Source organism: Cervus canadensis, chromosome X (assembly GCF_019320065.1).
Source record: "Cervus canadensis isolate Bull #8, Minnesota chromosome X, ASM1932006v1, whole genome shotgun sequence".
NCBI classification, from domain to species: Eukaryota; Metazoa; Chordata; class Mammalia; order Artiodactyla; family Cervidae; genus Cervus; species Cervus canadensis.
In genome coordinates this window covers 48,787,510-48,811,645 of record NC_057419.1, presented here as the reverse complement: position 1 = coordinate 48,811,645, position 24,136 = coordinate 48,787,510, and the positions used below count along the sequence as shown (strand labels likewise).

General features: G+C 40.1%; 1 protein-coding gene across 1 annotated transcript in view; it reads left to right on the top strand.

Annotated features, from left to right (window-relative positions):
- The first annotated feature begins 844 nt into the window (after window positions 1–844).
- LOC122435269 (cytochrome b-245 heavy chain) overlaps window positions 845–24,136 on the top strand; it is a 33,070-nt gene continuing 9,778 nt past the window's right edge. Inside the window, exons 1-9 of the mRNA XM_043459318.1 lie at window positions 845–999; window positions 3,172–3,267; window positions 4,640–4,750; window positions 11,288–11,372; window positions 12,539–12,684; window positions 15,095–15,285; window positions 18,055–18,184; window positions 20,598–20,690; window positions 23,375–23,628. Of these exons, the coding sequence (XP_043315253.1) occupies window positions 955–999; window positions 3,172–3,267; window positions 4,640–4,750; window positions 11,288–11,372; window positions 12,539–12,684; window positions 15,095–15,285; window positions 18,055–18,184; window positions 20,598–20,690; window positions 23,375–23,628 (1,151 nt within the window). The 5' untranslated portion in view covers window positions 845–954. The remainder of the gene's footprint in view (window positions 1,000–3,171; window positions 3,268–4,639; window positions 4,751–11,287; window positions 11,373–12,538; window positions 12,685–15,094; window positions 15,286–18,054; window positions 18,185–20,597; window positions 20,691–23,374; window positions 23,629–24,136) is intronic.

Here is a 24,136-nt window from a genome sequence, read left to right as displayed (position 1 = left end):
AAAAACGGCCTGTCAACCTGGGACTACTACAGCCATCCAAACATTTTGGCCTGTTTGTTGTTTTCTTTTCCCATAGTTGTTTTGGAAGTGATTTGGGACGGGGTTGCCACTGTCAGGCTTTTTTATTTTGGTATCATGGTAAAAGTATGGCCAAATTATTTAGGTTTCAAATCCCAACTCCACAGTTTCCTAATTGCATGACCTTGGCCAAGTAACTTAACTGCTCTGGGTCTCAGTTTCCTCCTCTGTAAATGTAATCATAATAATAGAAACTACTTTATAAGGTGGAATATTAGAATCAAATTAATTTATTTACATACTGAATTTATATATGTGTGTATATGGGTGCCTTTGTGTGTAGACACACACATAGATGTGTATCAACTTTTATATATGTATGTGTGTGTGTGTGTGTGTGTATACATACACATACACACATATGTATCTTAGAAAATTGGCATAATGTAAGCATGGTATAAATATCAGCCATCACTATTGTTATTTTTCTCAGTAAGATTATAAATGCTTCTCCAGCCTATCAAAAAAGATCACATCTATCTAATTATTTTTTTTTTACCTAACACGAAGTCATGGCTAGTTGGGTGACTTTTTAAAAATTGCCATTTGCTAACCAGTCAGTCCAGAAATTAAATCACTGTGTAATTCACCATGAATTACACTGTTATTTGTCTCTCCATTGTAGAAATTAGTTTCATTTCTCATTATGTTTAATTGTGATTGGATCATTGTAGACTTTTTTTCTGTCTTTTTTTTTGTGGTTTGAAGATTTAAATTTGTTATGGAAACAAGCTTTTCAGTTGACCAATGATTAGCTAATTTCTGATAATAGAAAAGGAAACATATTGCCCCAAGGCTGCTGTTTTCATTTCCTCATGGGAAGAAGAAGCATAGCAGAGAAGAAAGGCAAACTCAAGGCATTGAACCTCTGCTACCATGGGGAACTGGGCTGTGAATGAGGGCATCTCCATCTTTGTCATTGTAAGTACCAATAAGAAAGAAATTACAAATTCTCTAACTTGTCTACGTTCTCTTGAAAATGAAAATAGAGCAAAGCTTTATTTCTTTCGTTTGAGAAATTGTGTTGAAACTTATTTATGTGAGCATGCATCCATCTGATGGATACAGAATGAGTCCATTCTTCCAAATTTACTCATGGAAGGAATGCATCTAGGGGCTCACTTCGCCTAGTTTATTTCTGGAATTTTTTAGAAGTACTAAATTAGCCAGCATTTCACAGTGGGAGTAGAAGACATTTCATGATAACGATCCCTGAATATGAATTGGTTACAATGTTAACTCAGAAGCAAATTTTTCTATTTTTCTATGTACTTAGACCACCTAAAAATGGGCAATTGAAACTTTATACAGTTTTCCAAATAATAAACACAAGATTGGCTGATGTACGGGAAATTGGCCTGTATGTTCAGTAATTACACCAAAAATAATTGAATTTCTCAATTTTCTCTTTTAAAGAAGTATCTTCTTTCTTCTGAGGTAAACTTTAGTTATTTGTGAAGTTTTTTTAAAAAAGTCAAGGAAAAGAAATTGAAGTAAACTAGATATATGTGTATAATGTTTGTATGATATATATTACACATAGTTACATGTAAATTAATATAATGTGTCATGAGAAACAACTTTTAAGTAAAGTTATGGTGATTTTTCTAATAGACATGTTGATTTCTTTAGTTTTTGACATAACAAATATCAACTATTATTTTAAGGTGGTGGTCTCAGCAAAGCAATCACAGATGGTTGGGATGATAGAAATATGATTTATAAGTAGCTTTTCCAGTAGTCAATAAAAGCATTATTCAGATTTTTAAAAAGGACACCTATGAATGAAATTTTTGAAAGACTTTGTCATGAAGTAAATATGACTATTTTAACTGGAGAGGTAGAAACAAGTGGCACAAGTAAAATAAAAGCCACAATATCTTTTTCATTTAAAAAAATCAAGCCAAATTAACACTAATGAAATACAGAATTGTTCTGAGGACTCAAAGTTCTTAAGTTGATTGCTCATTTCTGTTTTAAGAACAGATGACTCCTATAGAAACTAAGTTCAAATTATACTTTTAGCCCTTACCACAGTTTTCCCAGGGAAATGACCTCTATCTAAATTATGCATTCATATACTTGAAAGTGAAGACACAGCTTGGAAATCAAGAATAAACATGACAAAGTTAGAAAATGGAGAAGTGGTTTTAGCACCTTCTTTTTTATAAGGAGAGACTGTTCTCCAGCATTGAAGGACATTAAATAAGCTGAAAGCACTGTTAAGAAAAGATAGCCACTGGGGACCTGAAGGTAGAGCACCAGGCAGAGTCACTGTTGAATGCAGTCAGTGCTTGAGATGAAATGGACACTCACAGTCTAGAAGGATCTCCTTTTAATAATAATAATAATAATAAATCCCATGCCTCTCATCCCCTTGGGCTTCCCAGGTGGCTCTATTGGTAAAGAACCTGCCTGCCAATGAAGGAGACACAAGAGATGCAGGTTCATTCCCAGGGCTGGGAAGATCCCCTGGACGAGGGCATAGCAACCCACTCCAGTACTCTTGCCTGGAGAATCCCATGGACAGAAGAGCCTGGCAGGCTACAGTCCATAGGGTCACAAAGAGCCAGACATGACTGAAGCAGCTTAGCATGCAGTCATCCCCTCATTGATGCTCCTTGAAGCAAAATTCATCAAGTAGAATTAAAGACTGAGGAGAGTCCCACTAACTGGGGCAAGATGATGTGTGACTGAGGGAGATCTTCCACCTGTGAGAATTGAGAATCAAACCCAGAGTCCTCCTGGTGTGAGAAACAGCATAGTAACAGATTCCTTTCCCTTTGAGTCACTTGCTATCATCTATCAACCTAAGAGGAGGAGAAAGAAACAAGAAGAGATAGATAATGACAGCATAGTGGCCAAGTAGTAGAACAGTCACAGGGGACAAGACAGAGTGGAAAGGTTACTACCAAAGTGCAGAGACACCTTGGCAGGAAAGAGCTGGTTCGAAGCTGGTTCCACCCAGCTTTGTAACCACCTTTACTGAGGCCTGTCCATGGGGTAAGTCCTGACCCTGGTCTGACTCCAACTTGGTGTGAAATTTGCTTGTTGAAACTTGAAAACTTCACGCAACCATTTCTATTTGTGCAGCTGGTATGGCTGGGAATGAACGTCTTCCTCTTTGTCTGGTACTACCGGGTTTATGATATTCCAGATAAGTTCTTTTACACTCGAAAACTTCTTGGGGTAAGTATAAGTTCCATTTCCCATGGTATTGGCTGGCTCCCATGTCTCATCAGAGATTCTTGTCCCTATTCCTCTTAACATTTTAAAGAAATATTCTGACCAACCCAACAGCACCATCGGCCTCAGTCCCTCCATTGCAACCCCCTGAGCAAGAGTCTTTAGGTCCTCCAGTATGGGACAAACAGAAGGCTGGCAGAAGGTCCCAGCAGCAACCTTCCCCTCCCAAGAACTACTGTGTACCTGTTTAGCTTAAAGGAGAAATCTAATACTGACTCTGGAATGGATGGCCAGCTTGAAGAGATCCATCCAGGGTGATACAGGTAGCACAAGTGGGACTGTCTGTATTCTCTAAATCATCAATTCCTACTACTTTTTTGCATGAAAAGCCCTAGTGACATGTTATGAAATAATCTTCAGGAAATAAACCTCTCCCTACGTATGGAGCCTTTGAGGAACTTGCCCAAAGGTCACATCTGTTGACTAGACTGGCGGAGCAAAGGCCCCTGCCTTTCCTTGGGTCTATTAGCATTCTCAGTTTCCTTGAACTGCCAGAGTTCTTCTTCATCATAAATGAAATAATTACAATTAGGGTTGCCTCAGAGGATGTCATTTGTTACATCATGCTGAAACCACAAATTGATTACTTAATGATGCTAATTATAATATGTATTATGCATCATATGCATAAATACTTATAGCATATAATTATACTATGTTATTATAATTGTTGTTAATTTATTCAGGTTGATGCTGAAAAGGATGATTTCCTTTTGCATTTCCCCCCCCCATATTTAATTGCATATATGCAGTTTCTTTAGGCATTACAAGGAACAGTTTTAATGCCAAAGCATTATGCCATACCAACTTAGTTACTGTTGAGGTTAGTCTAAGTGCTAAGAAAATCTTCTTTACAAAGCCCCAGTTTCTATACTGAACTCTATTTAATGATATGCATACTGAGGTATTTAGGAGGAAGTGAACTAATGTCTGCAACTTGGAAATGCATCAAAAATAGATGCATTGATGGATGGATGGATACAGAGGTAGGCAGATGAATGGATAGATTAATAGACATTTGCTAAAGCAAGCTTCATAAAATGTAAAAGGGAGATGAATAAACAGGTATTCATTGTGAAATTATTTCAGATTCTCTTTGTGTTTGAAAATGTTCATAATAAAAATGTTGGGGTGGGGAGCAAGGCCTTAAAAATAAGTCCTTGGCTCTGAAGAACCTTCGTTCCCAGATAACTTGATGTCTCTGGAGTATGGTCCTCATGCTTGCTGGGAAGCCTGGAGGTTGGGGGGCCGGAGTGAGATGGGGGAGTGTTCTGGGCCCACAAGAGTCACCTGCTTTTCATCCTGCCCTTTTCAGTCAGCGCTGGCCCTGGCCAGAGCCCCTGCAGCCTGCCTGAATTTCAACTGCATGCTGATTCTGCTGCCTGTCTGTCGAAATCTGCTCTCCTTCCTCAGGGGTTCCAGTGCGGTAAGAACCAACGTTTACAAAGTTTGAGTTCCTCAAAATTTCGAAGGCCATCAAGCTCAACGCCCTTTTATAGGAAAAGCAAACCAAGGGTTTATAAGAATTCCAACCACTGTACAATATTCATTATACAATCAAGCCATGCTTGATTCTCTATTTTTATATTATCTGTCAATGGAGCTCCCTGAGACAACCTTTTAACCTGGAACAGACATTGAAAACAAAACAAAACCCCCCAAAAAACAAAACAACCAATCTACCTATACCTCCACAATAGCAATAAAGTACATGTACACACACACACACAGACAGATATACATAATATGACATATCTGTATATATACATACATATAGAAATTTATGAGACTGATGTGAAATTTGGGGATTAATCTCATAGTGTCATGTTTTTCAAAATGTTTAAGTCAGAGAAACTCTCTTTGGTGGGTAATATCCCAAGAAGATGGGAACAATGAGCCATGAGTCACTATACAATGAATGTGACAGGTGTTTGGTCCATGGAATTGAGGAGTTCAGAGCTTTCTAAATGCCCCAGGCTCTTTCACCCTCACTTCAACAGTCTACTAAACCCCTAATATACTATGCTGGAAGAAAAAAAGATTATGTAGGAAGAACTTTTGTAATCTGTAAAATGGTATACGAATTTCTTATTGTTATACAAAGGTGAGAAGCAAGGAACTTGGAATCTACATACATACTCAAATATGATACAAAGCAAAATGTGATGGGTTCCACAAAATGTTACAAAGAAGGAGCTACAGGGAATCAAGCAAAGGCAAAGGAAATTATATCAGGTGGTGCAGGGGATGAAAAAAGAATTCTTAGAGAAGGTGGCATCAGGTATGGGCATAAAGGATAAAAATAAGCCTGTAGGAGATATAAAGCACAGGAAATGGTGAAGAAATCATATTCTTGAAAGCCCTGTTTGATCATGACTTGTGGCTTCTCTTTGGCTGTGTTGGCCATTCCTGACCACACCACAGAGGGTAGCTCTTCCAGACTTAGGGACTGATGCCTGGGGGGACCCATTCCACTGCTCATTAGTGACTAATTGCCTCTGTTTGGAGGCTTCCCTGCCGTCTCAGTGGTAAAGAACCTGCCTGCAATGCAGGAGACCCAGGTTCAATCCCTGAGTCAGGAAGATTCCCTGGATTAGGAAATGGCAACCCACTCCAGTATTCTTGCCTGGAAAATCCCACGGACAGAGGAACCTGGTGAGCTACAGTTCATGGGGTTGCAAAGAGTTGGACATGACTTAGCATGCATGCAGCCTCTGTTTTTCCTTTTAATAAAATGCTCCTTTTATATTAACTAGCTTTTTAAAAAATGACCTATTAAATAGAAGTCATTTATAGTGGAGAGAAGCAAGCAATCTACTTTGATGAGAGTGTAAGGATTTTAAATGGTAGATACCTGAGGTCAAGTTGGAGCTTTGCTAGTAAACTTGGACCTGAAATGTATAGCTTAGGTGTTAATCTTAATTGGTAATCAATGACTCCGTGGGGGACGGAAAGTGATCTAAACTGTCAATAACAATTAGAACTTGCCTTGAACTCTACCTCGCTTTTCCCTAGTCTTACTAAATTCACATTGATCCTAAGGAGATTTTTTTTTCTTTAAGAACTATACAACACTTGATTTACAAATATAGGGTTAACAAGCCATAACTAACACATTGATCACAAGGATTTCCAAAATAATCTTAACCTAAGAAACCACAGAGGTAGAACTCCATTTGATGGAAAAGTTTTCTTTTTTATTGAAGTATAATTGATTTACAGTGTTAATCTACAGTGTATACCAAAGTGACTAAGTTATACATATATATACATTCTCCTTTATATTCTCTTCCATTATAGTTTATCACAGGGCATTGAATATAGTTCCCTGCTCTATACAGTAGGACCTTGTTGTTCATCCATTCTAAATGTAATAATTTATATCTGCTAATACCAAACTCCATCCCTCCCCCACACTCCTCCCTTTTGGCAACCGCATGTCTGTTCTCTATTTCTGTGATTCCATTTCTGTTTTGTAGATAGGTTCATTTGTGTCGTATTTTAGATTCCACATATAAATATCATATGGGATTTTTCTTTCTCTTTCTGACTTTTTTCACTTAGTATGATGATCTCTAGGTGCATCTATGTTGCTGTAAATGGCATTATTTTGTTCTTTTTTTATGGCTGAGTAATATTTCATTGTATATATGTACCACATCTTCTTTATGCATTCATCTGCTGATGAACATTTATTTAGGTTGTTTCCATGTCTCAGCTACTGTAAACAGTGCTGCTATGAACATAGGGGTGCATATATAGTTTTGTCTGGATATATGCCAAGGAGTGGAATTGCTGGATCATATGGCAATTGAAAAGTTTTCTTGAAGGGCGACCTGTAAAGTACAACATCTGGACATTTTCTAAATGAAATTCAGGGACTGTAGCTGTTTTATTCTCTCCCAATACCTCCTGTTCAAATAGTTTCTATTTAGAGGAAGTAAACCCTGAGAAACAGGCAGTGTTTTCACCAGGACAGCCTGTTAAGAAATCCTTGTTACTCCACAGGCTCAAATTGCACTGCCATTTCATGGCTATTATCAGCACATGTTGTAATGGCCGCTTTTAGGCTTCCTGTGACCTAAAGGGAGTGAAGATTCTCATGAGGGTCTCTAAAGACAAGGGTGAAATGAGGCTATTCTTCAAATTGCAGAGAAGTTCAGCTCTCTAGCTAGAGAGACCTGAACATCAAAGAATGCGTTTTTCAAAAAGGAGGAGCAAGTAACATTCTTTTATAGATGGGGTGTGTCCTTCCTTGCAGATTTCCCAACCTGAAATGTGAACTTGGCAAAGAACCTTCTTTTCTGGTTGGGATTAAAATGAGTGGACGTACTGTGACTCATTGGAAATGGTAACAGCTGCAACTTACTGAGTCTTCATAAACCTTACCTGCATGAAATCTGCATGTCAGGCCAGTGAGGTGGGGATGAAATTCAATGAGAGTGTTGAGGTTCCAACCCAGGCATTTGTGCCCCCACAGCCTGTCCACTTTCCCACTTGCCACCTAAACTCAAAACTCTTGTGGTCTTAGGAAGTCCATCAAATATATGAATGTTTGGGCAGGCTGAATAAACTAACCTAGAAGTGGCAAGGATGTTGTAGATTCAAGGATTTATTAGTTGGCCTTTATGAAAACTAAACAGTCACAGAACTTCAGTGTCTAATGGTCTTAATCCTTTAGAATTGGCTTTATAATCCTTCTGGTTAGCTGGAGAAAGAAAGCCCCAGGGTTGGCCTTTCCCAGGGAAGATAGGGGTAAACACTCTGAGCCTGCTCTGTTGAGGGAAATGGGGAATGGTGGGACTCAGCAGACAGAAGTCCCTAAAGAAACCTTAACAACCTCAGCTTGGATGGAAGTTCTAGTCTGAAGATCAGAAAGAAACAGCAATGTGAGAGAGTGAGCTCTTTTCTATAACCTTATATAGCCTGTGAGTCAGAGGCTCTCAATGTAGCCCTCTGTCTAACATGTGGTCCAGGGCAAGGCTCTTAGACTTCCTGTCTTGTAGCTGTTTCTTTTTTTCTTCTATTTGTTGTTGTTTTTAGCTTAAAAGCAAATGAAATTATGCGAATGTAAGAACAGATATGAATGCTATTCTAAAAGTGTATTAATTGACTTAGTCTGTCAACTAGTGAGTTGTCAGTGAACAAATATTTGTTGAGTGCCAACTATGTGCTAAGCACAGGGACACATAGTGAGTAGAGGGTAAGACATGGATGAGCCACGAGCTCAGAGAGCTTAGAGTTTTATGGAAGAGATAGAAGATAAACATGGAATTTTAAAATTATAGACAGTGCTACACCAATCCAGTGGTGATCTTCATATTTATCGCATATTCTAATGCTTCCAGGTTTCTGTCAGCTTCTTTGCCTGAGTTCTGTAGAGTCAAGGCTGGCTTTGCAATTTCTCTCAAATTGCATATAAATATCTAATTCAGATTCATTTATGGCATTTGTGGTGAGACCAGGTGTACATAAAATAGAACTTTAAAGTTTCCGTAACACTCATGTTACAGAAGCTAATGTTATGCTCCATTAAATATGTAGTTCTGTAGTTTGTAGTTCTGTTTCTCGATTTTTAAAATTTTTTTTACTCTTGCAGTTTGAATCAAGCATAGAAATCTGCCAAGGTGACTGAGTAATCTCCCTTGCACTTGAATGTTAGCTTATTGAGATTGAGCAAGGCTCTAGCTGACAGTAACAGAGGACCTCCCCATTATAAGTCAATGGAGTGGAAGTTCCCTGATGGTCCTGTGGCTAAGGCTCCATGCTCCCAATACAGAGGCCCAGGGTTCAATCCCTGATTGGGGAGCTAGATCCTGCGTACCTCTACTGAGGATCCTTCATGCCACAACTAAGACCCAGCACAGCCAAATAGATAAATATTTTTCTAAAAAAAAGAAGTCACTGGTCATTCAGTGAAGAAGCTATGGTACATGATGGCAGCTTGGGTCATTAGTAGGTGGCTGGTAGTAATTCACAAGTGACTCAAAAGCATAAAAATTGTATCTGCATGGTAGTGAGGAAGAATAAAGCCCTGGGCAATCACAGGCAGCAAAGCCCTCCCTTCCCAACCAACCATCTCACCCCCGCCCCCACCCCTTGTCAGGAAACCATGAGGAAATTGTATCTGGAAGCCTGGTATAATCATGATGTATGGCTTCTCTTTGGATGTGTTTGCCATTCCTGACCACATTATAGAGGGTGACTAGGAAAAAAATGAGGGATTGGTGCCCTAGTAGGACCCCATTCTACTAACTCATTAGTGACTACAAGTCTCTGTTTTTCCTTTTAATAAAATGTATATATATGGTGGTGGTTTAGTCACTAAGTCATGTCTGACTCTTACAACCCCATGGACTGTAGCCCACCAGGCTCCTCTGTCCATGTGGGTTCTCCAGGCAAGCAAGAATACTGGAGTGGGTTGCCACTCCCTTCTCCAGGGCATCTTTCCTACCCAGGGATCGAGCCCGGGTCTCCTGCTTGGCAGGCAGATTTTTTACCACTGAGCCATCTGGGAAGCTTCAGTTTTGTTATCTGTAAAATGAAAATAGTAATATTTATCTGGTTATATTAAATGGTGTAGTGATTATGGATAAGCTGCCTGACTCATAGAAGGCACTCAACAAAGCCTAATTGTTTTTTTCCCTTTTTCTGGAATCATGTGTCTTCCTTACTAGTATTTCTGCAGTTTCAGCAATCTGCTTTCATGGTCCGTTTGGCCTACCCTCCCTAAATGTAACTAACTCCAAGATAGTGGAGTAAGCAGTTTTCCATGTAATTCTATTTTTTCTGTAAAACCAGAATATTTTATTAAAAATAAGTAAGTCAAATATTTAATGCCCCTGTATTGAAATTGAATATGTTTAGAACCAGTTATTTATAATACCTAAGTTTTTTGTTTTGTTTTGGGGTTTTTTCACTTTGGTCTCCTTAAAAGTTTTCTGAATCTTTATGCCAGTACATCTACCCTTGGAAACAAAGCAGCCAGAGCAAGCACTTGACTCCTTTTCAGGAAAACAAGGTTCCGATTCAACCAAAAAGCAGGGTTTTTTCTCTATTTTGGGCGATGTCCTGAATCCAGATTGAAGCATTGAAACCCACAGCCTCTAACATATGTTCGTAAGAAAATTACACTAACCAATTGGCCATAATTCCATTATAATGCCAAGGTAATCATAAAAGGTATGAAATATCAGATTGTTGATATCTCTAGCATCAGGGAACTGGGGTTTAGACCCCAGCCAATTCTGTCACTTATTGACTATGAAACCTAGGGGAAGGTAACCTCTCTATGCCTGTCATGTGGTGATAACAATGGTACCTCCCACATAGAATTAATGTAAGAATGAAATGAGCCAATGCATGTAAAACACTTCTGCACAAGCTCTTTGTAAATACCCTTGGCTATTATTATTTTTGCTGTGATTGTTTTAATGATTTCCCTTGTTTTGTTGTCTCTATCAGCATGTGCAGGTGGACACTTTTCTACCTCTCATAGTGTGTATTTCCTAGAAGGGTGCTATTCTAAAACTATTCACTTGTTGTAGAACTGTTCATTTGTCTGTGTCCCCACTGGACCTTTGGATCTTTGAGGGCACCCCTGTCCTTATAAAATTTCTATATCCTCTCTTTATTGAATAAATTAATCTGAACTAGAAGCTACATAGTTAGATGCTTTCTGTCCAAATTCATATTTTATACCATTAAGCAATGAATTCCATGCGAGGCTTTTTATGTTAATAGTATGAGAACCTAAAACATTGCTTAAGCCAACCATGCTACTCATTGGCTGTTTGACCTATCTGAGCCTCAGTTTTCTTATCTGTCAAATGGGTAGGATGATATAGCTTTGTTTTTTTTTAGAGAATTGGTTGTAATAATTAAATGAGAAAATATGTGTCTAATATCTGACACAGAGAAAACTTTCTTGTTAACAATTACTATTTTTCCCTTTAATCCAAAGTGCTGCTCAACAAGAATTCGGAGACAACTGGACAGGAACCTCACCTTTCATAAAATGGTGGCATGGATGATTGCACTTCACACTGGTAAGTTCATTCAGATATTTGAGATTGCAAAGAAAACTCGAAACCAGAGTATTCCCTCTAAGATACTTTCAAAATAAGAGATCAGCCTTTGCAGGTAGGTTGAGATATTTTTTTGAACGAGTTCTGTTAGAAAAATATTCAACACTCTTTCTGCCATCCCAACATTAGGATTTATTCCTTCAGGTCTTAAAACGTTATTCCCTAAGGCTCTTCTGATAAAATCCCAGTGCACTCCCCCTTTTCCACACTTTTTAATGTGAAAACTGTTAGTTCACATATAAGAACTTTTGTTCATTCATTTTTAAAAAAATACTTGGTTGACACGATTGAGCGACTGAACTGAAGCAATAACAGTCTAGATCAAGAAATGGAACATTATCAGGCTGCAGCTCATTCTCTGGGCTCCTAAGTCACCCCCATCACAAAGAATCACCATCCTGATGACTAACTCCCTTGAATAGCTACTCTTACTTTCAGCTTTATATAAATCAAATTATGCTGTATATGATTAGACAGAGGTTTCCTCCATTCACTATCAGCTTCTGAGACCTGTCCATGTAGTTCATTCATTCTCATTGTTGATTCATTGAGCACTGTTTGAACATACTATGATTTATTTATTTATTCTTTTATTGATGAATATTTGTCATAACAGCTGCCTAGTTATTAAAATAGTGCTTTCATTAAAAAAAAATACTTGGTTGCACATATAGATCCATGGATTTCTTGCAGTAACCCTACAAGGACCATAGCCCATAAATTGAAAATCAAAGATAGACATTATGAGCTAAAGATTTTATTTTTATTATTGTTTATATATGTATATATAATAGTATTCATGTATTTATATGTGTTAAATATTTTGTTTTATTACTATAATTATTAAGAAAGTGGTGTTGGTATAAGAAGGGATCCTTATCAAATCTTCACTACTTTATCATAGAGTCAGGAAATGGCAACCCACTCCAGTATTCTTCCTGGAAAATTCCATGGACAGAGAAGGCTGGCAGGCTACAGTCCATGGGATCACAATGAATCAGACATGACTGAGCGACAGAGCACCACACAGACACACATACACACAGGGACTGTAGCCAGAAACTCGGCTCCAAATAAAATTATGTACACCACTCACCCTCTTTGTTTCTCTTCTCTGCCCTCTTTAGCAATTCACACCATTGCACATCTATTTAATGTGGAGTGGTGTGTGAATGCCCGAGTCAACAATTCTGATCCTTATTCAATAGCACTCTCTGACATTGGAGATAAGCCCGGTGAAACTTACCTCAATTTTGTTCGACAGAGAATCAAGGTAAGCCTCTAACTTCCTAATTCAGATGTTCTCTAGACTGTTAAAACTGAGGATTAGATTTCAGTGAGTGAACAATTTTACTTGGTCAGAACAGCAACAAGGACAAAAGTAGACTAACTATATCAGAGGGCCAGGTCTGTAGGTTCTAAGAATGTGGCCACATAGAAAATGCCTCCCATACTCCTGATGCTAAATGTGGAAGGTCATGAGATGTTTTCCAGTTTCTTAAACTCGCCTGTAAGAGCGAGTATACATGAAGCCTGGAGCAACTCAGGCTTATCCTTGACAAGGCCCAGCAGTCAAAGAAAGCCAGGAACATCGTCTAGTCAAACAAACTTGGGTTTATTACTTACTGCAGCAAAGAAACCTCACACTCTGAGGAAATCTGGGGTTTCTCAGGAGGATGTTGAGAAAGGCTTGTTGTGGGATTTGTGTCAGATGATTTGGGAGGGGTTTCAGAAAACAAGCATTTGCTCTGGGTCAGATTCAGTCCGGAATTGGGGATAGTTCCAGCATTAGGTATCTTAATAATTTTTTTTTTCTAGGAGGCAGAAGAATGGGGCTAAGTCTGTAATGGGCTAAGAAGCAGCAGTCATACGTGTGTTTGTCTTGACTGCTCTTGAATGACAAGGTCACAGAATGACCTTGTCTGATGTTGGTGTTCTATGAAACTGTTTATGTGAGATAGGGAAGCTTCTGGCTGAGGTGTTAATACCAGGTCAGCCACCAGCTGACACCCATCAGCAATGCTTTTCCTCTTTCTTGCTTACAACATCTGATAGGTGGCCTCTGTCTGCTAATTGCTCCAGCAGCAGCCATATAGGCAATCCACAGGCAAGGACTTCTTCCCTTCCAGTAGTTGTTACAGCCTTCTATGCTCAGAGGGAGAAGGTCGAAATCATCTTCATGTGCCCAGTGGTTGGGTAGGATAGTTGAATCAAATCACTCACTATACACTGAATTCTAAACACATTTTCTTGTCCATTTAGATTACCAAAAAGTCCTTTAATTTTGCAGAAATCATTATCCTCAGGCTGATATTTCAAAATGTGATCTATTTAGGGACAGAATTAAACAGCATCAAATAAAATAGGAATTCTTTTTCTATAATGTCTTGGATGACTTTTCTTTTATTTATACAATGATACATAGAGGCGACACTGCGAACATATCAAGTGAGCTGACTCTGCAGTGCTGGGCTCAGATCACTCTTCTGATCTCTGTTCCCCCGCCCTTCTGTGTGCTTTCATTTTCAATTGCCTGTATTTGTGTTTCTTCCTCAGAGGATTGCCCTGGGGCTACTGGAGGCCCTTTGCCCACAAGCTCCAAGATCTGAAAGGGCCTAGGTAACTATCTCTCTGAGCTGGTCTTAACCAATAACTGATGGGTTCGGGCCATAAAAACCCAGCTTCTTTGCCTCTAGTCAGGATAAACCCTGAGGTGTGTTTGACCCTCAGCAGTTTCCCTGCAGCATCAGGCTGAAGATTTGGCCTAAGATCACCCTCTCGGAAAGGACCCTGATGCAGGGAAAGATTGAAGACAAAAGAAAAGGGGGCAGCAGAGGATGAGATGGTTAGATAGCATCACCGACTCAATGGACATGAATCTGAGCAAACTCTGGGAGCTAGTGGAGGACAGAGGAGCCTGGTGGTCTGCAGTCCATGGAACACAACTAAGCCACTGAACAACACCCTCTTATTTGACTTGACATGTTCCTCTTTCCTGTTCTCTTACCAGTTTCTTCAGGAGCACATTCTTTCAAAATCACTTACCCATGAATCCTCATCTCAGGATCTGGTCAGGAGGAACATAGCCTAAGATGTGGTATGCCCAGAATACTTTTACAAGCTAAGCATTATAACACTTTGCAAATCAAAGCGAGAAAAGAGCTTCTGACCCTTTTAGGACATAGAGTTGACAAATGTCCTTTTTTCTGATACTGAGAACTACTTCTGTATATCAATTGATATTTCCGATGACACCTCAACCATGTAAGACTTTTAATTTGGAACCATCCATTCTAAGTCTACATGGGCTTCCCTGATGGCTCAGTGGTAAAGAATCCGCCTGCCAGTACAGGAGACGTGGGTTCTATCCCTGGGTCAGGAAGATCCCCTGGAGAAGGAAATGGCAACCCACTCCAGTACTCTTGTCTGGAGAAGTCCATGGACAGAGGAGCCTAGTGGGCTACAGTCCATGGAGTTGCAAGAGAGTCAGTCACAACTGAGAGACTAAACAACAACAATTCAAAGTCTGTACCACCCTGTTGAGGGATGGTTAGGATTATCTAAAGAGGGAAAGAACATACCTATTGCCCTATTCATTGGACACTCTATAGATGGGGAGTCCTGCATCTGAGAGCATACAAATAATGTGTGTGTGTTTGTGTCTGTGTCTGTGTATTTTACAGAATCCTGAAGGAGGCCTGTATGTGGCTGTGACTCGGTTGGCAGGCATCACCGGAGTCGTCATTACACTGTGCCTGATATTAATTATCACATCCTCCACCAAAACCATCCGGAGGTCTTATTTTGAAGTGTTTTGGTACACACACCATCTCTTTGTGATCTTCTTCATTGGTCTCGCCATCCATGGAGCTGAGTGAGTATTTAAACTCCAAGGCCAAGTACTTTATGCCCCTCAGTTCCCAGACGTGGTGCTCTGTTAAGAGGCACAGTGACCCTGTCTTGGTGTGATCAGCCTGTCTGTTGAGAGAATAAGAGGTGAAAACAGAAGTCACTTTGATAAAAACCACTCAGTACCACTTTAGTTTCTGGTACCCAACTCATAACTATTCATAGTGCAGTTATTTATAACAAGCTTGAAAAATACACCAAAGTTTTGAATATCTTTGCAAGCATATATGAAGCATTCTGAGAGTGCTGGTAGAGTCTTGGATGTCCACAATGATGTTTCCCATGGCTTAATCCCTCATAAATTAGACAAATTCCCAAACAAGGGAGGGTAATGATTCATCAGGTGAAAGGGTCTGCTCTAGTTCAATGAGTTTTGATTCAAGCCAATCATTCACTGATTACCTACTGTGTATGAGGGCCAATCTCAGACACAGTTGGGAATACTAGAACGACAAACACATGGTTATTGCCTTCAAGCATCCTAACATAATAAAGGGAAGACCTAAGCTTCTATTGAGCATCTGTGACAGACATGTTTCTTTTAACCTGTAAAAGGAAGACATGCTCTTACTGTCCTCATTTCCTGGGGAAATGATAGACAAGGAAACAGACTTTAAAAAGGTAAGTACAGGGTTGGCCAGAAAGTTAATTTGGCTTTTTCTGTACCATCCTATGTACAAACCCAAATGAACTTTTTGGCCAACCCAGTATGTAGCCAAGCCACCACCAGTTTATCAGTGGTTTAGATGGGATTGGAGCTCAGAGGGGCTAAGGCAGGCAGCGATGAATCTGTCCTAGAGACACTCAGTGCCTGGATGTGCGGTTGAGAGAGTTTGCCTTATTGGGACCCCTGTTTCATACCAGGCTTCCTTTTTCTACTGTTTCACACTAGCTGATTCTCCCACCTGCACGCAAAAGCAGGCCTGGGAAGTTCCCCAGTGGGTATGGGGCTGCAGATAACTAAGAGTAGAGGAAGTAGGTGCTCAAGGCTCAGTGACTCTGCTCTGAGTCAAGTCAGCCTAGAAGGGGCTGAGACTTGAGTATGAAAAGGGGAAGAGTGGGGGAAAGAAGCCTGTGGCAACTCCTCATGTGGATTCTTTTTAAAAAATGTTTTATTGAAATACAGTTGAGGTACCATGTCATGTAAGTTTCAGGTGTACATCAAAATAACTCACACATTCTTTTTCATCTTCTTTTCCATTATGGTTTATTACCAAATATTGAATATAGTTCCCTCTCCTCGTGTGCATTCTTGATCAACTTGCAGACCCTGACCCCTGGTCATCCCTTTCTAAGCACTGAAATATCTGTATAGACAAAGACTCTTTCAGTTCAGTTCAGTCACTCAGTTGTGTCCTGCTCTTTGTAACCCCATGGATTGCAGGATGCCAGGCTTCCGTATCCATCACCAACTCCCAGAGCTTACTCACACTCATGTCCATAGAGTTGATGATGCCATCCAACCATCTCATCCTCTGTTGTCCCCTTCTCCTCCTGCCTTCAATCTTTCCCAGCATCAGGGTCTTTTCAAATGAGTCAGCTCTTCTTCGTATCAGGTGGCCAAACTATTGGAGTTTCAGCTTCAGCATCAGTCCTTCCAGTGAATATTCAGGACTGATTTCCTTTAGGATGGACTAGTTGGATCTCCTTGCAGTCCAAGGGACTTTCAAGAGTCCTCTCCAGCACCACAGTTCAAAGGCATCAATTCGTTGACGCTCAGCCTTCTTTATAGTCCAACTCTCACATCCATACATGACTACTGGAAAACCCTCTTAAACCAATGAGTATCTTTAAATGGGACTCAGTCATCATCCAGTTGTTTCAGAGAATCCTAGAGAAAAAAAATTAATCTCTTTCCCCCTCTAGCTGAGTAATTCCACCACTTTACATTTGTATAGATTCATAAATTTGTATCTTTTTTTTTTTTTTTGGCCACGGATCATGTGGTATCCTAGTTCCCAGCCAGGGATTGAAACTGTGCCCCCTACATTTGAAGTGCAGAGACTTAATCACTGGACTGCCAAGGAAGTCCCTCCTAGATATGTATCTTACTGTGGAGCAGGCAGAGGACAGATATGTTCCCTGTTCTCCATCTGAGGAGAATCTGCCACTTACACTGGTTGACTGATTACTTAGTCTCATAGCTAGGTAGCAGCTGAACTGGGATTAAAATGCAAGTTTTCTGACTTCCGGTCGTGGCACTGAGAAGAGAAGAAAGTCAGATTTTTTTTTTCTATCACTCCCCATGTGATCTTGAGCACTAAGAACTCTAATAGTTACCATTTGTTTTGTTTTGTTTTTCAAAAATATGTATGGATGATCCAAAACTTACCCTGTAGATGTAATGTTACATATAAATATCCTTTGTGCCACCATACATGGTTTTCCTTTTTATTCTTTTCCTCTTTTTTTGGCTATGCTGCACAGCATGTGGGATGTGGGATGTGAGATCTTAGTTCCCAGACCAGGGATCAAACCCACATCCCCTGCAATGGAAGTTTGGAATCTCAACCACTGGATTTCCAGGGAAGTCCCCATATAATTTTTTTTCTATTGCTAAAGATCATGCATTTTTTCCCTTCCTCTAATCTACTTGGAGGGGGCAATGAGATATTGCTTTTAAATGAAAAGTATAAGACCCATATTAGAATACTAAAAACATGTTCAGAATCTCAAAAAATTAAGAACTTAATGTCTCATTTCTAAATGATCAGGACTTACATTTCCTCCTCAGGCGGATTGTACGTGGGCAGACTAACGAGAGTTTGTTGAAACACCAACCAAGAAACTGTTATCAAAACATCTCACAGTGGGGAAAAATAAAGAACTGCCCAATCCCGGAGTTCTCTGGGAACCCTCCTATGGTACGTACAACCCATTGTTGCTATTATAGTTTCATTACCTGCAATCTTCAAACTGCGTCTAAGAAATACATACAAATGTCATAGAGTTGTCCATTATGAATGTCATAGAACTGCTAGGATAAGTATCCAGTGTTTTTCTGCTATGCTGATTGTCTAGAATTAGTTCTTGAAAAGTAACCTAAAGGTTACTTTTTACATTAGTGTGTTAGGAGCATCCTGATATAAAACTTGGAAAAGTATTGTTTTTTTAAAGTGCATTTGGATTCAAGAACTTCTATCTCTTCTGGATAAGATGGCCACGATAATATCAGTTAATGATTTTCAGAGGGATTCCATCCTGAGCTGAATTGGGAAGCTCAGATAATGATTTATAATATAAGGAGCCAGGGACTCTTCAGATACCAGGAAATAAGATTTTCTATCCAACTTTCAGAGCTGGGTGGAAATTTGTAAGATGGTACATAGGGCTGCCATTAGGTATCAGGAGGTCCTGTCTGTGAATAAAGGAGACTGGAGAGCTAGGTTCATGCCAACACCCAATGGCACTTCATGGTAGAGCAGGAGTGTGGCAAGGGTGACCAAGGGAAAGGATGCTAAAATATTTCCCTTTTGTTGGGAACTCTCAAGAACTCCATTTGGTTTATTCTCAATATCTCTGTTTCATAGAGTGAGAAGTGAACCCCGTGATTTTCATACCTTTTCCCCCATTGGCAAGCAATACACGTTATCAATAATTATCTTAGCTATTGGTATCAAACTAAGCAAAAATCAACGTTTGTACAGGTCTTCTGAAAAGGATCATTAATTGTGTCCTTAAACACAGTATAATATAAAGGCAAATTTCCCATCCCATTTCTCCTTCCTTTTTCCCTACTCTCCTAATATAGGGGTACTCTTCCTCTAGAAACAGCATGCTGTCTGAGGACTTAACATCTTTCAGCATCCTTACTCATTAATGAAAGTAACCAGACACGTCACTGAACTACCCTCACTACATAGAGACATCAGTTGTTGTTGTTGTTGTTGATGTTGTTGTTGTTTTAGTCACCCAATCTCATCCGACTCTTTGCGGCGCCATGGACTGTAGCCCACCAGGCTCCTCTCTCCATGGGATTCTCCAGGCAAGAATACTGGAGTGGGTTGCCATTTCCTTCTCCCGAGGATCTTCCCAACCCAGGGACTGAACCCACATCTCCTGCATGGCAGGTGGATTCTTTACCACTGAGCCACCAGGGAAGTCCAGAGACATCAAGAGAAAGGATTAAAAGGGAACTGTATTGCAGGTCCTCTTATGAGTTGGAGAAGGCACATTTCCTTGAAGACAGCTGGAGTCAGAATGCTACTACCTTAACAGACACCTCAGAAATGCTCCTGGGTTTCTGGGAAGATTAGAGGCGATGTCCAACACCTGGCTCCATTCAATGTGGCCCCAGGAAATAGATGGATAAAGTTGGATGGTTTGAAAAACCCGTCCCATGAAAATGAAGGCCAGTAGCAGAGAATTTATGACCTCCGGGCAGATATTTTTCAACTTTGACTGGAGATAGGTCTATTTGGGTGCTCTCAACTTCCAAAAATAAGTTTCTTAAAAATTTTCATAGAAAGCTCATAAGTGAGAGTCCGGAAAGTCCTCTGGGGTTTCTTCCCCTCTTGGAATCCCTTCTGGAATGTCATATTTTAGATGGTATCACCTTCTAAAATTCTTTGCTACTTCAGATATTCAACTAGGAACCTAACTGACTGAATCCCAGGATGGATCTGTTTGGTCTAAATATTTTTGGACAGCCAACAATGCCACAGAGTAATTCCAGTGATCTGAAACATTGCAGATTCTGACAAGAGGGGACTTTAGAAAAAGCTGAAAATCTCTGGATCTGTCCCTATTCAGCAAGTGCATTGCTTAGCTCTGAGAACTTGCCAGAATATTGGAGAAACAGCTAAATTCTTACATGAAATTTCTCATCTTGTGACGAATTAAGCTTTGACTACGTGACTGAGAGAAAGTAATTGCAATGTTACATTAAAAATATGATGTTGTTGAAATGCTATCCTTTAGAGAAATGTTAATTCCGAAACCAACTTTACTCTGCTGTAGGATTATTGCAACTACTATTGCAACAATAGGAGGAAATCCCATTCTTGTGGGCAGTTCCTCTTGGGAGAGTTTCATACTGTAGATATAGTTCCCCAATGTGACCAAAGAAAATGTTTATTTTTACTGGCTCAGAAATTTATTTTAACTTTAGGTATTTTCATGCATTCTCTTATAGAAGAAATTTACTAATATAATATCAAATATTTAAACAAGCCCACAAATGTTAATTGCATTTCTGAAATGTTTTGTCCCTGTGAATCTTTTATTAACTACCACCCCTTAACACACGCTTTTTTTCATTGTTTGTTCTGATTACAGACTTGGAAATGGATAGTGGGTCCCATGTTCCTGTATCTCTGTGAGAGGTTGGTACGGTTTTGGCGATCTCAACAGAAGGTGGTCATCACCAAGGTAGGCACTGACTTAGGAATGACTGTCTAACTATATCATGGACAAGTCTACCCAAGTTCTCTACAACACTGTCAGAGCTGTCTTTTACTTGGTTTCTTTTGATTAAACTTAGGGCAGAGAGATGACCTATGGTTTGTTTCAATGCCCCTAGCCTGATAATCAAATGATTGGATCTTTTCATTGGGGAAACTAGAATTTAACATTTTCTGTTGAAAAATGAACACAAATGTTTCGTGTAAATGAATTTGTGTTGTGTGTGTGTGTGTGTGTGTGTGTGTGTGTGTGTGTGTTAAGGGGAGAGGCATGAGGGATGATGTAATTAGTTAAGAGTAAAGAAGCAAAAGAGATGAGTTCAAAAAGTCACAAAGGTCATTTATTGAGCCTTAAAATGTTCAGTTGCCGAAAGAATCCAGGAACCAGGGCAGGTCTTACTGAGATAGAGATCATTCCCCAGGTCCTCTTTGCCTCCTTCTCTGTGCTTTGTATGTAGTAACAGAATATCAGAGGTAATGTCTTCAAAGTCTTCAGTAAGCTAACTAAACTTCATTGAGAGTTGAGTCTGGTAACTTCAAATATATAGCAGTTTATTCCCCTCATGTCAATGCCACTTCTTATCACTAAATAAATAAATAGAAATAAAATCACCTTATTATAGTTTCAGGAAACATCAGACAAGACTATTTTTATCAAATAAAGTTGAATTCAATTCAGTTCAGAAAGTAGTTACCAAAGTTTACCATGGGTTGCTTTTGCAAAACACACAAAACCTTCCTGTCCACCTACCTCTTCTTTCTGGACCTCTATGGAAGGTCATAGGAACGTAGTCCAGCTGGCAATGGAGATCTTGAAATATAGGAAGCCACAACAGTTCTCCTTTTATGATATTTATATTGTATGAGAAAAAGCCCACAGATCAGCAAAAAGAGCCACCACAAAATTTCCCTTACTCGACTAAAATGAACTAACCAGACACGTATTTCTGCTTGGCCTATTTCTAAGGCAAACTTGTTTTCCTGTGAATAAAATGAATATCCATTTTCTTCTCATGTCAACACATGTAAGGAACGAAGTACTATCCAAAAGTATTTTGTGACTGTATTGTCCACTAGGACATTTTACTCCCTCCTGTCCCAGTGTTGCCTGCGGTGGCGACATTGCAATATGGTAAAAATCATGTTCACCACACAAAATTGCAATGTGAGCAGCGTAATTTTCAAAATCATTTTCATCAATCTTTATTTTCTGTTTTCAAAATGAAGCTTTACACCTCCTTAATTCAATGATGAAGGGACATGGGTTGCAGCCTTGTCATTTAAGTTACATTTGGATCACAAATTTTGGAAACATTTGACAATTTTTCTTCAAAGGATTTCCCATTCTCCTACTCCTCACTCATGAAAAGAAAAGCTCAGCAGTATCAGTCAACATTGTGCTCAGTCCCTTTAGTCATGTCTGACTCTTTGCAGCCCCATGGACTGTAGCCTGTCAGACCCCTCTGTCCATGGGATTTTCCAGGCAAGAATACTGGAGTGGGTTGCCATGCCTTCCTCCAGGGGATCTTTCCAACCAAGGGATTGAACCAGTGTCTCCTATGTCTCTTGCATCGCGGATGGATTCCTTACCACCGAGCTACCAGAGAAGCCCCTCAGTCAACATTAGGAGACTGCTATTTTGTTTCTATTGATTTTCCTTTCCTTTGATGTCCCTTGGTTTGTTTTCTGTTGTACATATAAAGTCCTTCTAAGATCTCAGGAATCATCACAGAAACAGCATATTACAGTGAAAGCATTTTGTTGTGTTCTATTTTTATTTTTATTTTTATTTACCGACTCACCAGTTGATGGGCATTTGGACTGTTTCCAAGTTTTTTTTGCTATTGTAAACAAAGCTATTATGAACATTCAGGTACATGGAGAACGAACAACGGGTGGGTGGGGCTTGGCTTTGGGAGAGATGGATGGTGTACTCCCCAAGTAGAGAGAAACAGAAACAGTGCATGAAATCAGGCAGGCTCAAGGTGGGACTTGGGACAAAGACAGACCAGCACCTTAGGCTTGGTTTGGGGGACGTTGCTATACAACTAGTCAATGGGCTCGCCTTCTGCCTCTGTCTGGCTGCTGAGGCTCTTGATCATCCCCTGGGGAAACAGGAAGGCTGAGTAGAAAACCATCTCTTCTTCCTGTCTCTAGCCACTGCCTTGATTTCTTAGAGGAAAAGAAAAAAATCACAATAAGCTGGAGTCTTAGGGTGAATTCCCCAGCCAAGACTCAGAGACAGAGAACTGCATGCAGAAGACTTACTGAGGCGGGTTCTCAGGAGATGAACTTGTAAAAGAAAAAAGGCAGGACTGAGGGAAGGAAATGGGTGGCTGTCAAAGTGGTTGCAACTGCAGCCTCAGCGGATCCTACAGGAAGTGCTGGAGCTGGGATGGCCCCCGGGAGTTGTCCCAAAGTGAGGACAAGGACCAGGCCTTTGGGTCCCTGCATCAGAGCTCATTGTGGGCCACTGGCTACAGCTGAGGGCTCTTCCCAGTAAGAGATTCATTTGCTAGAAGAACTACTCTGTTGGCCCTGAAGAAGGGACATGGGTGAGGCCTCTTAGCTCAGCCTCTTACCCATACAGACACTGACAGGACAAGTACTGGGAGAAAGGGGCATTTCCAGAGACATGTTTTATTTCCATAGGTGGTCACTCACCCTTTCAAAACCATTGAGCTCCAGATGAAGAAGAAGGGATTCAAGATGGAGGTGGGCCAATACATTTTTGTCAAGTGTCCCATGGTGTCCAAGCTGGAGTGGCACCCTTTCACCCTGACCTCTGCCCCTGAGGAAGACTTCTTTAGCATCCACATCCGCATCGTGGGGGACTGGACAGAGGGACTCTTCAAAGCTTGTGGCTGTGATAAGCAGGAGTTTCAAGATGCCTGGAAACTACCAAAGTGAGTACAGAGTGCCTGTTACAAAGGTGCATGAGTTCAGGAAAAATGTCACTACGTAGCTTTGCTTCTCACATCTCTTACTCCAGTAGCCCCTGAGTCTTGACAAAATACTGGGATTCTACAAACAGAAGTAACGATCTCTGTGTTCCCCATCTTACATGTGGTGAAGTGTTAGTCTTTCAGTCGTGTCCAACTCTTTGAGACCCCATGCACTGTAGCCCACCAGGCTCCTCTGTCCATGGAATTCTTCAGGCAAGAATACTGGAGTGGGTTGCCATTTCCTTCTCCAGGGGATCTTCCCGACCCAGGGATCGAACCCAGGTCTCCTGTGTCTTCTGCATTGCAGGCGGATTCTTTACCATCTGAGGCACCAGGGAAGCTGTTTATGCATATCTGTATAAATCTTATGTAAAATATAAAATATTTGAATCATATGTTAATCACGGATATTCCCCAATGCCTTTACATTTATAAGGGTCAAGGTCAAGGTATATTAACTTTCAATCAA